Consider the following 15871-nt stretch of genomic DNA (forward strand, 5'->3'; position numbering starts at 1 on the left):
ATCACATGAGATTCTATTAGTGAGAAAATGTATCTGACTTTAATAACTATTGTCCAACTCAATGTCTCATAAGGTTGCGAAAAGAACATGATGATGTTATTGTAATTTCATCGTGACATGACCACTACAGGAGGGGGAAGGTAGTTGTGACGTCTGAATTTCAGAAACAGGATTTTGTTTAGTGGGGGGTGTATTATAAAAGGCCATCAAAATCACTCTCTTCTAAACCAGAAGCACGACAGGGACATTGAAGATCTCTTTGCTGTAATATTGCATTGTATTTTTGCTTATTCTATAAGCATACCTATTTTGAAGAAAGCCTTACACTTGTAAATTATCTTTTATCTCTTGTACTGTTGAACAAAACTTTAAAGGTAAGCCGCTTTAAGACTTCTTTGGAAATGTTTGTTTTGCGACTTTTAACTTCTAAAATTGAGAGTTTTTCTACAACTAACACCTTTTTAATATCTTGATTTAGATGAAGAAGTCTTTTGGAGTAGTGTGCATATCACTAATTTTATTTGCAGCTCTGTCAGAAACAATTGGATTAGTGATTGCGGTAGGTCAACATTTTATTGTATTTGGCAAAATGTTGTTTTAAATGCTCTTATTTTCTCGTTGTTTTAACTACACGTAGGTTATTGCAAGCAACATTACAATTATATGAACGTTGTTGCCTATTATCTAGACACAACACCATAACAAGCATTGAGATAATTGAGTTCTTGCACTATAGTCAGGTCAAGCAATTCGCATTCAGAAAATAAGATAAATTGTTGAGAAAACTGATGTACAGTGTGCAGTGTGTATAATGAATCTGATTTGAGTGTGTGTGTGTGTGTGTGTTTGTCTCATAACAGGGTAAAGAGAAGCGAGGGTGGACACTAAACAGTGCTGGCTACCTTTTGGGTCCCCGTAAGTGACTGTTATGTATTAAATACATGTACTCTTTCACACGACTGTCAAAATGCCACTATCAAGTACTTTTAACTAAACTATAATTTACACACCTGCCCTGTCTCCATTATCATGCTCTTCTCATATTTGTTTATACTTTTATTATACTTTTTCACATTTCACCTGGCTGTGTAATGTGGCATGATGTATTCCAACAAACTTGTTCTGTGTCGTTATTGAACGACACAGAACATTTTAATTTGTTATATCCTTTTAAATTACTATTTTGAAAAGCCTATTTGCACAGGAACACATTTATTCACAAGGTTCATGGATTATTGTCAACACAGAATGAGGATGTATCCCATAACACAGGTCCTTGTTGTAAATTTAGGTAAAATGCCATCATCCCTGTGTTTCAGGTCGTATTGATCACCTAATACAGATAAAGGATAATCCCAGCGTAAGGGGGAGAGAAGAACTGCTAAGTCAATGTAAGATAGCTCCTGCAGGACATTGAAGTCAGCAGAAGAATTGCTCTGTGACGCCTTGCTCCTCTGTTTATTATTTGCAGACTTAACTCTTAATGCAACAACCAAGTGTTAATCACAGCCATGGCCACTATATTTATTGGTTTGTTTTTCCACTTGTTTATGAATTATTAAACCATGATACAGGATCTTTGAATCTAAGAGGCACTGTCAGAACAAAGTTGATCATTTCATTTTTGCATGTAATTATACTTGATCCGTGATGACTGTGGGAAACGCATCAAGGGCTAAGGGTTAACGTTAAAATTCAAGGATTACACTTCAGATAATTAGTGCTCTTACATGATTATTCAGTGCACTATTACTAGCCCTGTTGACTCAAACCTTTTTAAAGTTGATGGGGTGAGGTATATTGTAATTTCAACCATTGTCTTTCTTGCTCCTTGCCCCTCTCATTATATGTATATATATTATATATGCAAAGAAGGGTAAAATAGTAATTTCAGATGGATATAGAATGAAATCACTATTTTACCCTTCTTTGCATGTGGAGGGATCCTTCCATAATATATATATAAAATGTATAAAAACATTTCAGGTTCTGTTTCCGTCAATGATTATGTGCCTTTCTTTCACGCATTTCATTGGTGAATATATGTTTTCCAGCAATTCAATGACTCAAGCCCTGCAGGTTGCTTTTCAGACTCTTGACAGATAAAAGGAAAAACACACCATCATAAAGGATGCCTTATGCCGTCATGTGAGCTTTAGGCAGGGTTGCGGTGTTTGTGTGTAGTGTGCAATGAAGGGGATTTCGTCTAGGGAATGGGTCAAAATCAGCTGCGCAAACTATGTTTTTGTTTTGTTGTTCAGACGGCATTGACGGTCACCGCACTCTCAGTGACAAGCATGGCCTTGCTGGAAAGAGAGGCATGCCCCTGGACGATGACTTCAAAACAGGTGAGAAGCTAAAGCCTTGTCAAATCTTATAGCCTACATTTCATTGGCCTATGAGAGGGTAAATCAAATATATTTAGAGTAGATGACGTACTGTACAGTAAGTCTGCTTTACTCAGTGTAGTCTACACCTCACGATGATCTCTTATTTTGCAGGTGCCTTGAGAATAGCAGATGAGGATGTAATACACACTGTCATTGACTTCTTATCATACCTGAAACTTAAAGGTAAGTTCATGGTGTCTGTTATTAATGTTTAATTACAACAATTAATTACAGCAAAAACACTGACAGAATTTTCTTGATTGTTATTTTTTTAATGAATAAAAATCAGGCGTTTTGACATGTTCCAAAAATAGTAAAATAATCATGTTTTTCATATGGTCTGGTTATATTTGTATTTCAAATATATTTACAGATTACATTTCTAGTCAAGATTCCTGGCTATATGTTGCTACAACATTTGGAACAGAATAAATACTAGCATAGTCCTAATCAGTTATAACAATCTAACTGTGCTCACTCAAATGTTTTGTCATCTACCTTACAGAAATCGGAGCTCTGGATACCATGCCTTCCTCTCTCACGTCAGAAGAGATGGATCAGCCCTAGTTCAACTGATCTCTTCTCTACACCTCACCTGCCTACAAACAGTATCTGTACATTTCCCATTATACTGGTGTCATCATAACAACAATATACTATACAGATTAATCACGTTCTTATTATAATTTGAAAGAAATGGATTGAATAAAACCTTTGAATGGCAAAACATTGTTATTCCTATATATGTATTATACAGTATATATTTTGTATTCAAACAGTGAGATTACCTTTAGAAAGTGTAACAACCCAAACCACTCAGATGAAACAAAGTCTCAAATTTAAAATGTCAAATCTCCAAGTTCTCTCTCACACCAACTAGATACAAAGGAATCAGAGATTGCTGAGCAACATAATAGCATGATGTTGCAGTTGTTTGTTCTATTCTGTGATCTCTGCTGTGTTTTGTCCCAGTGAACTGTTGGCAGCACCAGCAGAAAAACTGCACATAACCCATTCCACAAGTTACTGTTTCCAAGTTGAGCTTCACCATTGTAGCTTGTTTCCAGAGTAGTCCAAGAATCCCCCATGATTATTTTCTGTCAGATCAGTGATAACAGACAGCAAAGATGATATGCTCTCCTCCGCACTCAAATCCGCCTGATCCATAAGAGACAGGAAATGCACCATATCAACTGTCAACTCATTGAAATACACAGCCATGTATTTTTATGTATTCTAAAGGACCCAACCATAAAATGCCTCAACCAAGAGTATGGGGACTCACATGTGGGCCACCCATGTCAGTGCGCACCCAGCCAGGGTGAAGAGCCATGCACAGAATCCCTTCAGATTCCAGGTCAGTGGCCAGACACCTTGTCGTCATGTTCAAGGCTGCCTGCATATATATAAACAAAATGAGATGGACAGGACATGTAATGAATATGTACACATAAGAACAGTCAGATTAACTATCGCCACACCCAAACATTCTATGCTTAATATTGCAACCAGAGATGATCTGTAATGTTTATATGGGCTTTGTTGAAACGGCTCATTATGGTTGCTGTTCACCTTTGAGGTTCTGTAGGCATAGCTTTTGAAGGCTGCTCCGGCTCCCCAGTTGACCTTAATGGAGCCGAGTATGGAAGAGATGTTAATCACAGCTGCTCTATGGATCCCCATTCCAGTGCCCCGTGCAGCAGCTGCCTGTAGCAATGGCAGAAATGCCTACAAGAAACAACATTATGTGATCTAGAGATAGTTGAGAATACAGGTTTCTTATGAAGTAGGACACTTTTCATAAATGTGTGTGATTTGGGCATGAATAAAAATATCCTCTGTGCTACAAGAAAATTAAGATATTTCTCATACATGCTCGTCTAGAGGTGCAACACATTGATTTACCTTGGTGACAAAAAGAGGGGCAACAGTATTACTCTCGAAAGTCTTCATCATGGCGTCAGGTGTCACTGTCTTCAGATCAGTGGATAGATTGATGGCTGCATTGTTTATGAGGCAATTCAGCCCATCACTTCCAAGTATAGATGACACCGCTTGCAATGCTGAGTCTATACTTGACTGGCTGACAACATCTGATACAGAAGAGATCATAGACCCATTACCATTCAAAAAGGAACTTCCCAGTAAACAAACAGAATTTAGTTTTCGTTTTTCTCCTTGTTTTTTTTTTACAGTATTGGTTTAATTTACTTTAACATTATTGTTTGGGATTTCAGCATGTTCTGTTGAGTCCTACAAACATATAATTGAGCGTGTAATATACGTTTTAGTAACTCCAATGAGTTTGAAGGGAGAAAATCCCTGAGAGGAACACACGGGGAAATACCAATACAGTGTTTCTTGTGCATTTTGCTTGTATAACAAGTAAGGCATATGGGGCATGTGTCCAAACTATGCATGGCACATGATGCACATGGGATCATATACCGATTACCCAACAAAATGTGGCAAATCAGCATCACACTGCACCCAAGCTCCTGTGTCCAAGTTTTACAAATGATGTAGGCTATGCAACTCACCAAGCTGTACAATATAAACACCTTTGCAGGACTTGGCAATATTTTGAAGATCCTGAAATGAAGATCAACTTTTATTATGTATCCCTAAATTTACAGCAAAGGCGAATCCTCAAACGTGTATTTCCATTCCGTGGAAATTCACCAAACAAGTTGAACATGATGTTCTCCTACCTGTGCTGCGGCTGGATTGCGAACAGTCGCTATTATTGTTTTGGGTCTCTCGGTGCTTCTTGCCAGGTCTTTCACCATTTGTAGACCGAGGCCTCTGCTCGCTCCAGTGATTAGTACAGATTGACATTTTGTGAATTTTAGAGTCATAGTTAGTAGATGTCTGATAACCTTGTGTAATGAAGTAGTATGATCGGTCTCAGTCTCCAGACATAATTTTTGTAGCGATACAATCTGAAGGCGTGGTTTAAATTTCATAGCAACTCGAATGGACCAATGAGGCTAGGTACGCTTGATTTCGTGTCTGAACTGTTTCCGCTCCATTGTCCTTATTTACTACTAGTCCAAAGTGCAACCCCAAAACACCACTCGGCGCATTTGGCGACCCAAATCAAACGTATACATTTTAAAAGAATCCCCCCTTCGGCGCCCTCCCGTGCCGCCCCCCGCCATGTCGCCGGTACCTAAATCCGCGACTGATTTTGTATTAGTCTATAAATAAATCTTTGCCAAAATTCGTCATCTCTATCATGTCTTATTTGACTAGTATTTTTTAAAGTGTAAGGATAATAATTCAGCCATATTCAGCCATAGTTATTCCCTTTATGTTTAATATAACGCACATACATTAATTATTAATTTCGGTTGCCTATGAAGTTTGTGAAGTTTGTTCTATAGAAAGTATTTGACTCCGATTTGTGTCACAGAAAATATTTCACTCTAGCCACAAAATTAAGGAAATTAGAAGGGAGGGGGGAGGGATTCTGGCAGGGGGCGATTTTCGGAACACCGGCAAAATAAAGTGGGGATAGGGGTACACCCTACATGTAAGACATGAGCCTATCACATTAATCAAACGAAATGTCAAGAAATCTGTAGGCTATTACACCACTTTTATTTTTATTTTTAATCATTACAGCATGTCAGAGGTATGAAAATGAGCGAATGGACTCGAAAGTAGGTGGTAGTATACGCCTCAAAATGCAATGTGTTTCGATAAAAACACGGAAATGTTGCCATGGGAAGTCAACATTGATTCAGGAGATCACACAGACAGTGTGCCAGGAGTGATTCCCCATGGTTCTGTTGGAATGGTCAGGGTACAGCAGAGCAGCTGCATCCAGCAGGATGGACCATCACTGAAACAACTACAGATTCCACCCTCCACCACATGATGCTGAGCCCTCACTCCCTCCATGCCCACATCCAGTTCAGCAAATAACAGCCATCTCAGTTCAATTGGTGGCCAGAGGTCATCCGAGGGTCCAGTCTACTGCAATATGATGTCAGTAAGTGCCAATTAAAACCAACAAGAAGCTTTAAAAATATTTTACCTAATTTCGGTTACAATCCTCAATATATGGGCCAGTTCGCTTTTTCGATGGCTGGCGCTCTGAGTGGGTAGAGATGTAATACAATGGTCTAGAAGGTGTAAACCCCGTCCACGACACATAGCGATGCAAAATGAACTTGCCCAACACACTCTAGTTGTTTTCTGATACTTTACTGGATATCACTTCCAATTATTTTAGTGGTACAGTATATTGCTCTAATTAAAGTTGCTGTTAAGTTACGTATACATATTATTTTGTTTTATCCAGGCTGAATTCTATGATGCTGTAGCGAGTATTTGCCCGGACAGCATGGATGACCATGAACCAGAGACTATGGCATAGCTAATGCCTCAGAATCAACAGAGCATCAGACTGTCTGTAAGAACATTTCAAAATTACCTGTTGGATGTTTACATAACTTAGCAGACACACAACTTACAGGAGCAAAAAGTGCCTTGCTCCAGGGTACATCGACATATTTTTCACCAAGTTAGCTCCGGGACTCGAACCAGCGATAGTTCAGTTACAGACCCAATGCTCTTAACCACTAGGCTACATAGCAGTGTACATGTAGTCTACCTACTGTGCATGTTTTCAATAACACAGATAAATGCTTGTATAATACTGTTTAATGCAGGACCCTATATGACCTCTATCAGAGAACATACGTTTGGATTCACATGATCAATGACAACGTTTCAACAGTGGTAAAAACAAAAATGTCTTTCATGACAATTCAAATATGCAGTCTTACATAAGAAGGAGAATAATATGATCTTATCTGGCCTTGGACATCTGATTTAGTGGTTATGAATAAGTAGGGCTCTGAGTCTAAAGATGGCACTGGAGCAGTATTATAAACATGTGTTCAATGACCTTACAAGAGTCAAATGGTATATAAGTTTGTGATAACAAGTAGTTCCTTTCACAACAATCATGACTCAAGACCATGACTGTGGACTCTCAGTGATATGCATTTTTAGCTGTTAATCTACATGCATGACTCAAAGAAAAATTACAAGCTTGTGATTCTTATCATCAGTCGAATATGTGTTGTGTAGTATTGCCAGTAATCTCAATTCTTCACGTACCACAGCCTCAGTCCTACCTGCCCTCTATGAGCCTGCCACCCAACCACAGCCTCCTTTCCCCCAACCAGCTGGTCTCCTCTGCTCCTCCTGGCTCTGAATACAGCTACAACTACATGGCTGGATCCTACTCCTCACAGATCAGCAGCATGTCAGTCTCAGCCTCAAGTCTCATGACCTGTATAAGATCAACTGTGGCTCTAACAATCTAGAAAATGTAGTCCAGTATGTTTTCTATAACTGCTGATAAATAACACCAATCAACCATCAAACTTGAAAAGCTTCATAACAATTGACCATGGAGTTGACATGTGATATGGATAACGGATGTCCTGCCAGTACCACCAGACCCCCTGACCCCTCACTCTCCGGCTCTGGTCCCTGATGGTCAGTCCTCCACTTTCAGTGTCGTACGGTAGGATCACACCACAACCATAGTCTGACTCTTATGTCACGTTATGTTGTCATTCTATAAAGTTATATTCATTTATGTTATGACACTGCACATATTGTCAAGATATCATAATCATCTGATCATGGTAGTTACTGTGCATCTTCACTTTTCACTCTAATCTAGTCTCAGTGGATCTCTATTGGACTCCAAATCCAAGAAGTCGCTCCTGGTCACTGCAACTGCACTAAATCCTATAAGTTGTATCTGTCATTTCTATTTTGGATAAGTAAGATATACAGTCATTTCTTTCATACTCTGTTATCTGTTATGTAGAGTTTTGCATTTGAAGTAATCTCACATCAAGTGAGGTTTGTTCCATGTCCAGGCAATGACTCAGCAATAATTGGGTGTTTTGTCATAATTCCTTTCACTCCTTGTGTCATTTTCCATTGTATGCCATCATGACTGCTTCATTGTGGCCTCATTGCTCCCGTGATGGCGGCTGGGATTAAAAATTAAAAATATAGGACAAAACACACATCACAACAAGCGAGACACCACAACACTATATAAAGCACAACATGGTAGCAGCACAAAACATGGTACAAATATTATTGGATACAGACAGCAACACAAAGAGTAAGAAGGTAGAGACAGCAATACATCACGTGAAGCAGCCACAACTGTCAGTAAGAGTGTCCATGATTGAGTCTTTGAATGAAGAGATGGAGATAAAACGGTCTGGTTTGAGTGTTTTTTGCAGCTTGTTCTAGTCTCTAGCTGCAGCGAACTGAAAGAGGAGCGACCCAGGGATGTGTGCTTTGGGGACCTTTAACAGAATGTGACTGGCAGAACGGGTGATGTATGTGGAGGATGAGGGCTGCAGTAGGCATCTCAGATAGGAGGGGAGTGAGGCCTAAAAGGGTTTAAAAAAAAAGCATCAACCAATGGGTCTTGCGACAGGTAAACAGAGATGACTAGTTTACAGAGTAGTATAGAGTGCAGTGATGTGTCCTATAAGGAGCATTGGTGGCAAATCTCATTGCCAAATGATAAAGAACTTCTAGCCACTCGAGAGCACCCTTACCTGCCAATCTATAAATGATGTCTCCGTAATCTAGCATGGGTAGGATGGTCATCTGAGTCAGGGTTAGTTTGGCTGGCGGGGTGAAAGAGGAGCAATTACGATAGTGGAAACCAAGCCTAGATGTAACCTTAGCCTGCAGCTTTGATATGTGCTGAGAGAAGGACAGGGTACAGTCTCGCCATACTCGCAAGTACTTGTATGAAGTAACTACCTCAAGCTCTAAACCCTCTGAAGTAGCAATCACACCGGTGGGGAGAGGGTGGATCCTTTGATTGGGTGGACATGTCAGTTCATGCAGCAAGAGCTCTGAGTTTGGGGGACGTCCTCCGGAACTTGTCATAATTACTGTGTAAGTCTATGGAAGGGGATGAGAAAATTGAGCCTCTTAGGTTTTGTATTGAATGAGTGCTGTTGAGGCTACTGTAGACCTTCATTGCAAAACAGTGTGTTTTAATCAGTTATTTGGTGACTTGATAATATATAGTATAGTTTTATCAAAAAAGGATAACATTTTAAACGTTTCACTATTTTTATTTTTATGACATTCACTGATGAGGATGGTCCTCCTCTGAGGAGCCTCCACTGGTGTACTTGAGCTTGTGTCCTCAAAAGTGACAACACTTCAGATTTGCATAACTATTTTTACCAGAAAGGTGAGATTTGAGTATGCAGCATTGCTAGTTATTGTTTATGGCCCTCCCAAGATAAATAATTACTTTTGGGGATTACATAGATTTTTGATTACATTTAGTTAAATTGTAAAAATTGTATTTTTACATTTTTTGGGTTGGGGGTGTGTTACAGGCCGCCCAATCAGAAGGCATTCTAAGAAGGTGTCGAAATTGTGTTGTCTATCTGTAATAATTAGCTGGTGAAGGAAATACTTTTGTTAGGGGATTTCAATACTGATGTCTGCAAAAAGGATAGTCCAACCCACAATGTATTTATGCACTTCTGTAGATCATATGCTCTGACACAAATGATAAAAGATCCCACCAGGGTATGTGAAACAGTGCAAAGTACGATTGATTTAATATTAGTGTCTGATAAATCCAAAACATCGCAGAGTGGGGTAATAGTACATGGAATCAGTGATTATGTTATTACATTTTGCACAAGGAGGGTTTTTAAACATATATTTAAGTATCACAAAACTGTTAGAATCAGAGGACTGAAAAAATACTGTGTTGACATGTTTGGGGAGCAAGTGGGTAAAATTGACTGGTCACCTGTGCTGGAAAGCGTAGGGGTAGACAGTGCTTGGGAAGCCTTTCTCCCATTAGACGGGTCAGGGTAAAGCCGAGATCTAGCCCTTGGTTTAATCATGAAATTCTAGAATCTATCCAACCAAGGAATAAAGCCATTAAGACATTTAAAAGCTCTCAAGAGCAGCCTGATTTTCACCTATATACAGTTGAAGTCGGAAGTTTACTTAGGTTGGAGTCATTAAAACTCATTTTTAAACCACTCCACAAATTCTTTTTTAACAAACTATATTTTTGGCAAGTCGGTCAGGACATCTACTTTGTGCATGACACAAGTCATTTTTCAAACATTTGTGTGCAGACAGATTATTTAACTTATTTCACTGTATCACAATTCCAGTGGAGCAGAAGTTTAGATACACTAAGTTGACTGTGCCTTAAAACAGTTTGGAAAATTCCAGAAAATTATGTCATGGCTTTAGAAGCTTCTGATAGGCTAATTGAAATCATTTGAGTCAATTGGAGGTGTACCTGTGGATGTATTTCAAGACCTACCTTCAAACTCATTGCTTCTTTGCTTGACATCATTGGAAAATTAAAAGAAATCAGCCAAGACCTCAGAAAAAAGACTGGTTCATCCTTGGGAGCAATTTCCAAATAATTGAAGATACCACATTCATCTATACAAACAATAATACGCAAGTATAAACACCATGGGACCATGCAGCCTTCATACCACTCAGAAAGCGGTTCTGTCTCCTAGAAAGCATTCTGTCTCCTAGAGATGAACGTACCCTTCCCCAGATCTGTGCCTTGGAAACAATCCTGTCTCAGAGCTCTACTGACAATTCCTTCGACCTCATGGCTTGGTTTTTGCTCTGACATGCACTGTCAACTGTAGACCTTATATAGACAGGTGTGTGCCTTCCAAATCATGTCCAATCAATTGAATTTACCACAGGTGGACTCCAATCAAGTTGTAGAAACATCTCAAGGATGATCAATGGAAACAGGATGCAGCTGAGCTCAATTTCGAGTCTCATAGTCTGGATATGTATGTAAATAAGTTATGTCTGTTTTTTATTTTCTAAAATTAGCACAAAAAAAATCTGGAAAGCTGTCTTCTCTTTCTCATTATGGGGTATTGTGTGTAGATTGATGGGTTTAAAAACATACATTTTAGAATAAGGCTGTAATATAACAAAATGTGGAATAGGTCAAAGGGTATGAATACTTTCTGAAGGCATTGTTTGTACTTATGCATCAATTTATGTATCTTATTCACCCACACACTTTATTCTAAGCCTCAGAATGGAGAGCAATTCCATCAGCTCTGGTTCATGTTATATGTTTGAAATATGAGTACAAATTTAGTATGCTTTTGAACTATTCCTTCCATTTGTTTCATTGAATGCAAATGTCCCTGTTAACACTCTGCTACAATAAGAAATTATTTGGATAATCTTTCAAATAGATCTAAAGATCTACACCAATAGGCTACAGGATACTCTAATTGTGTTGACTTTCATTATGTCAATTGAAGTCTTGACATTAGCTTTTTTTGTTTTTGAGTTAACATGAGCAGCCTTCCTAGGAGAGTCCAGAGTACCTGCAACAGTTGTCTCACACAGGGGGGTACTATTGAACTTGAGACCCTTTTTGATTTTCCTGACAGTAAAAGGGGACAAGAACATTGGCCAAATCACAGATGGTTTATCTTGGCCGAAGACAATCAACTCTTTTAGTTGCAGACAAGGTAAGTAGTATAGGATATGAAAATGGTGAGCATTTTCTAAAAATGTGATTCCAGTGTCATGAGGGATTTTTTTCTCCTTACATTTCAAAATATAAATAATTACAGTGCCTTCAGAAAGTATTCATACCCCTTGACTTCTTCCACAGTTTGTTGTGTTACAGCCTGAATTGAAATTGGATTACATTTTTTTTACATTCTCACTATCTACACACAATAGCCCATAATGTCAAAGTGAAAAAAGGTTTGTAGAAATGTTAACACATTTATTGAAAATGAAATACAAAAATATCTAATTTACCTAAGTAAACCCTTGGGCGGCAGGGTAGCCTAGTGGTTAGGGTATTGGACTAGTACCCGGAAGGTTGCAAGTTAAAATCCCTGAGCTGACAAGGTACAAATCTGTTGTTTTACCCCGGAACAAGCAGTTAACCCACTGTTCCTAGGCTGTCATTGAAAATATTTTGTTCTTAACTGACTTTCATACTGTAGCTACATATGGGATACCTGTATCTTTGTAGTGACTGGGTGTATTGATACACCATCCAAAGTGTAATTTAATAACTTCACCATGCTCAAAGGGATATTCAGTGTCTGCTTTTTTTTGTCTACCAATCGGTAACCTTTTTTTGTGAGACAAGCTTTTTTGTAACACAACAAAATGTGGAAAAGTCAAGGGGTGTGAATACTTTCCGAAGGCACTGTATATTGTATTTCATGACTTTCAGATGGCACAAGAGATGTTCCTGACTATCTTGACAGGTTTTACAAGTCAGGGTGGAATGGCTGGTATACACTTATAAAAGGTATGTCTAAACTGGTAAACCAACTGTGAAATGTTATTACAATGTCATAGATTACTATATTGAACATCATTGACAGACTTTAGTAAGGTGAGATTGACCACTCATTGGCATATCCGATTTGAACCATAGGGTTCCAAATGTTGAGGTCACTGAATTTCACAATACCAAAAAGACTTTGAACAACTGATCCACTACTTAGAATATTGAAGATTGATATTTTGAGGTTGAATTTTACCTCAAAGAATTGTCTGATAAAGATGATTAATTTGTTTCACAACTGATATTGTTGATATGTTCATTATATAATAAAGTAGTAGCCATATGTGCAGTGTAAATATGTATTTTTCTTTAAAAATGTATTGTTGGAGAAATTCTACAGGAAATGGCTCTGAGTATTGTGATCAATGATTAAAATCGCTTAACATGTCTTCTGATGTTGCTCTGAGTGCTCACAACTGACTGTCACTTAGTATGCTTCTGTATGTCTAGCACATTATAAAGTGTGATAGAATATAGGCAGTCATGGTGATACTACGAGTTATATTTTTTTGTGTTGTGGATGAACTTGGAGGGTACTATGGTGTTGAAGGCTGAGCTATAGTCAATGAACATACTTCTCGTGTCTGAGCAGTTGAATTGTGTCTCCATTTTGTCTGTGTACTGATATTTTGCCTGTTTGATTGCCTTATGGAGGGAATAACTACACTGTTTGTATTCAACCATATTCCCAGTCCCCTTGCCATGGTGAAATGCAGTGGTTCGTGCATTCAGTTTTACGCGAATGATGCTATCTATTCACAGTTTTTGGTTTTGGTAGGTTTTAATAGTCACAGTGGGAACAACATCCCCTATACACTTCCTAATTAACTAGTCACCGTGTCTGTATATGTCAATATTTTTCTCAGAGGCAACCCGGAATATATCCCAGTCTGCGTTATCAAAACAATCTTGAAGCATGGATTCCGAGTCGAGTCGTCAGAATAGCGCTGAATAGACCTTAGCACGGGTACTTCCTGTTTGAGTTTCTGCCTATAGGAAGGGAGTAGCAGAATGGAGACGTGATCTGATTTGCCGAAGGGAGGGCGGGGGAGGGCCTTTTAGCCATCCTGTAAGGTGGAGTAACAATGGTTGAGAGTTTTTGATGCGCTGGTACTACAGTTGTTGATAGAACTTTGGTAGCGTTTTCGAAGAGACATCTCTGTGGAGGTAATACGGTCTGCATTTGATTGTGAGCTATTCTAGGTTGGGTGAACAAAATAACTTGAGTTCCTGTACGTTATCACAATAACACCATGATAATTTAATCATGAAACCTACACCCCCGCCTTTCTTCTTCCCAGAGAGTTCTTTATTCCTGTCTGCGCGATGTACTGAGAACCCAGATGGCTGTATGGAAGGGGACAGTATATCTGGAGAGCCATGATTCCGTGAAATAGCGTATGTTACAGGCCCCGATGTCTCTCTGGAAGGAGATCCTCAACCTGAGCTCATCTACATTATTGTCCAGGGACTGAACATTAGTGAGTAAAATACTTGGAAGCGGTGGATGGTGTGCATGCCTCCTGAGTCAAACTAGAAGTCCACTCCAAATACCTCTTTTCCGCCGGCGGCATCTTGAAGCAGCCTCTGGGACAAGTAAAATGCCCAGGGTGGTACGAACAAGGGAACCAATTCGGGAAAGTTGTATTTCTGGTCGTAATGCTGGTGAGTTACCACCACTCTGATATCCAAAAGTTATTTCCGGCTGTATGTAATAACACAAAAAACACTGTGGGCTAATAATATAAGAAATAACATACAAAAAACAAAATACTGCAAAGTTGCTTAGGAGCTAGAAGTGGAGCTGCCATGTCTGTTTTTGACCTACACCTATATCTAACCCTTTACCCTTTATTGTATGGACTTGTTAACAACTACATGCTGTTGTGTCAAAAGAAATTACTGCACAAAAAAAGAAAGACACCAGTGACACTGTACCACCAGCAGAGGGCAGATCTTTCATGAACCAAGGGCCAATGTGATTTGATCAGATTAGAAGTTCTTATACAGGCCTCCTCATTTTATGATAATGCTGTGGTTTTGCTTTAGCGTTATATTAACCTATCAGCTTACCTGTAGGCTATCTTGGGCTACAGCTATCATCTATGTAGATAGCAAGAAATACTCACAGGAGGCGTACGAACCCCACACAACAACATACTGTAGTAAATGGCACGAATCTCAGGTTCAATGCCCACTGTCGGTTGTACAGTACAGAGCTCTACCTACAGCACCGCAGGACATTATTGACCGCTATGCAGAGCCATATGGGAATCATTTTCACATCATACAACCAGAGATTTAACTCCAACGGACCAGATACGGATGTGTGACCTATAACCATAACAACAACTTTGACTGTTACTGCATGTAGCCCTACAGTAGTGCATTTTGTTATTTAACCACTGCACTAAATTATGAATGCAGGGGAAGATCTTTCCATTGTTTACAGTACAAATACTTAGTGGAAACATTTGCAATGTATTTGTTTACACTATAAAAACCCATCCAAGCATTGATCATGGGTTTGAAGAACAGACCCACAGTAAAACCCGATTGCTGCGCATTAAAAGTGATGGGGTAATGGAATGCAGAGTGAACAACAAGCCATGCCGCTCCTTTAACTATTATGTTTTTCATGGCTGACATCAATCATTAGTTGCTTTTATGGGAATCATTCATCAGTGCTGGTCTGTTTTTTAGGGATGTCTGTTTTTTCTGAGCAAAGAGCATCTCATCTGCCATCTCTCTCTCTAGCCAGAAGACTCCATGTGGACTTCAGCACAGCTTGGCTTCCCTGGTAAACTGCTTTTGGGGAGTTTTTGTTGTGATACAACCCGCACTCTTCCAAATCATGAGATTAACTTTTTGTGGAACCAAGTTCGTTTTTTTCATTTCCCTCTCCACTCTGCTGAGACAGAATCAAAGTAGTTATTCAGGCATTACGGTATCTGGTTTCATGTACAAAGCTGTCCCTGGTGCAATGACCCTTGCAAAGGTTCCTCACCCATAAACAGCTCGCCTCACTAAAGTACCATTATCAAGTCCTTTTCAGTGACTTCATTTT

General features: G+C 39.1%; 2 protein-coding genes across 4 annotated transcripts; one reads left to right on the forward strand and one right to left on the reverse strand.

Annotated features, from left to right (window-relative positions):
* The first annotated feature begins 239 nt into the window (after positions 1–239).
* LOC135525301 (galanin peptides-like) lies at positions 240–3087 on the forward strand. 2 transcript variants are annotated; one of them, XM_064953008.1, is made up of 7 exons: positions 240–374; positions 479–559; positions 861–915; positions 1320–1391; positions 2262–2348; positions 2502–2573; positions 2896–3087. In XM_064953008.1, exons 2-7 carry the CDS (start codon positions 479–481, stop codon positions 2955–2957), a joined length of 429 nt encoding a protein of 142 aa, XP_064809080.1. In that variant the 5' UTR covers positions 240–374; the 3' UTR covers positions 2958–3087. The 2 variants fall into 2 exon arrangements, with proteins under 2 accessions (XP_064809080.1, XP_064809081.1); XM_064953009.1 differs by lacking the exon at positions 1320–1391.
* On the reverse strand, positions 3051–5330 carry zgc:110339 (uncharacterized protein LOC550490 homolog). Of its 2 annotated transcripts, none has more exons than XM_064953006.1 (6): positions 5102–5330; positions 4931–4982; positions 4296–4483; positions 3963–4016; positions 3676–3786; positions 3051–3548 (listed from the first exon to the last, which is right to left on the reverse strand). In XM_064953006.1, the coding sequence occupies exons 1-6, from the start codon at positions 5246–5248 to the stop codon at positions 3435–3437; spliced, it is 666 nt and encodes a 221-aa protein (XP_064809078.1). In that variant the 5' UTR covers positions 5249–5330; the 3' UTR covers positions 3051–3434. The 2 variants fall into 2 exon arrangements, with proteins under 2 accessions (XP_064809078.1, XP_064809079.1); XM_064953007.1 differs by having other exon boundaries at positions 3963–4118; positions 5102–5280.
* Between the last annotated feature and the right edge of the window lie 10541 nt (positions 5331–15871).

The sequence above is a fragment of the Oncorhynchus masou genome, chromosome 31, assembly GCF_036934945.1.
Source record: "Oncorhynchus masou masou isolate Uvic2021 chromosome 31, UVic_Omas_1.1, whole genome shotgun sequence".
Lineage (NCBI taxonomy): Eukaryota > Metazoa > Chordata > Actinopteri > Salmoniformes > Salmonidae > Oncorhynchus > Oncorhynchus masou.

Excerpts from the sequence above, each read along its gene's own strand:
- zgc:110339 (XM_064953007.1), bottom strand. The coding sequence starts at position 5,248 with ATGACTCTAAAATTCACAAAATGTCAATCTGTACTAATCACTGGAGCG. Across the intron at positions 4,983-5,101 it reads GCAATCCAGCCGCAGCACAG|GATCTTCAAAATATTGCCAA; the intron begins GTAGGAGAACAT and ends TCTTCATTTCAG. Across the intron at positions 4,484-4,930 it reads TGTTTATATTGTACAGCTTG|ATGTTGTCAGCCAGTCAAGT; the intron begins GTGAGTTGCATA and ends CTTCTGTATCAG.
- LOC135525301 (XM_064953008.1), top strand. The coding sequence starts at position 479 with ATGAAGAAGTCTTTTGGAGTAGTGTGCATATCACTAATTTTATTTGCA. Across the intron at positions 560-860 it reads CAATTGGATTAGTGATTGCG|GGTAAAGAGAAGCGAGGGTG; the intron begins GTAGGTCAACAT and ends GTCTCATAACAG. Across the intron at positions 916-1,319 it reads TGGCTACCTTTTGGGTCCCC|GTCGTATTGATCACCTAATA; the intron begins GTAAGTGACTGT and ends CCTGTGTTTCAG.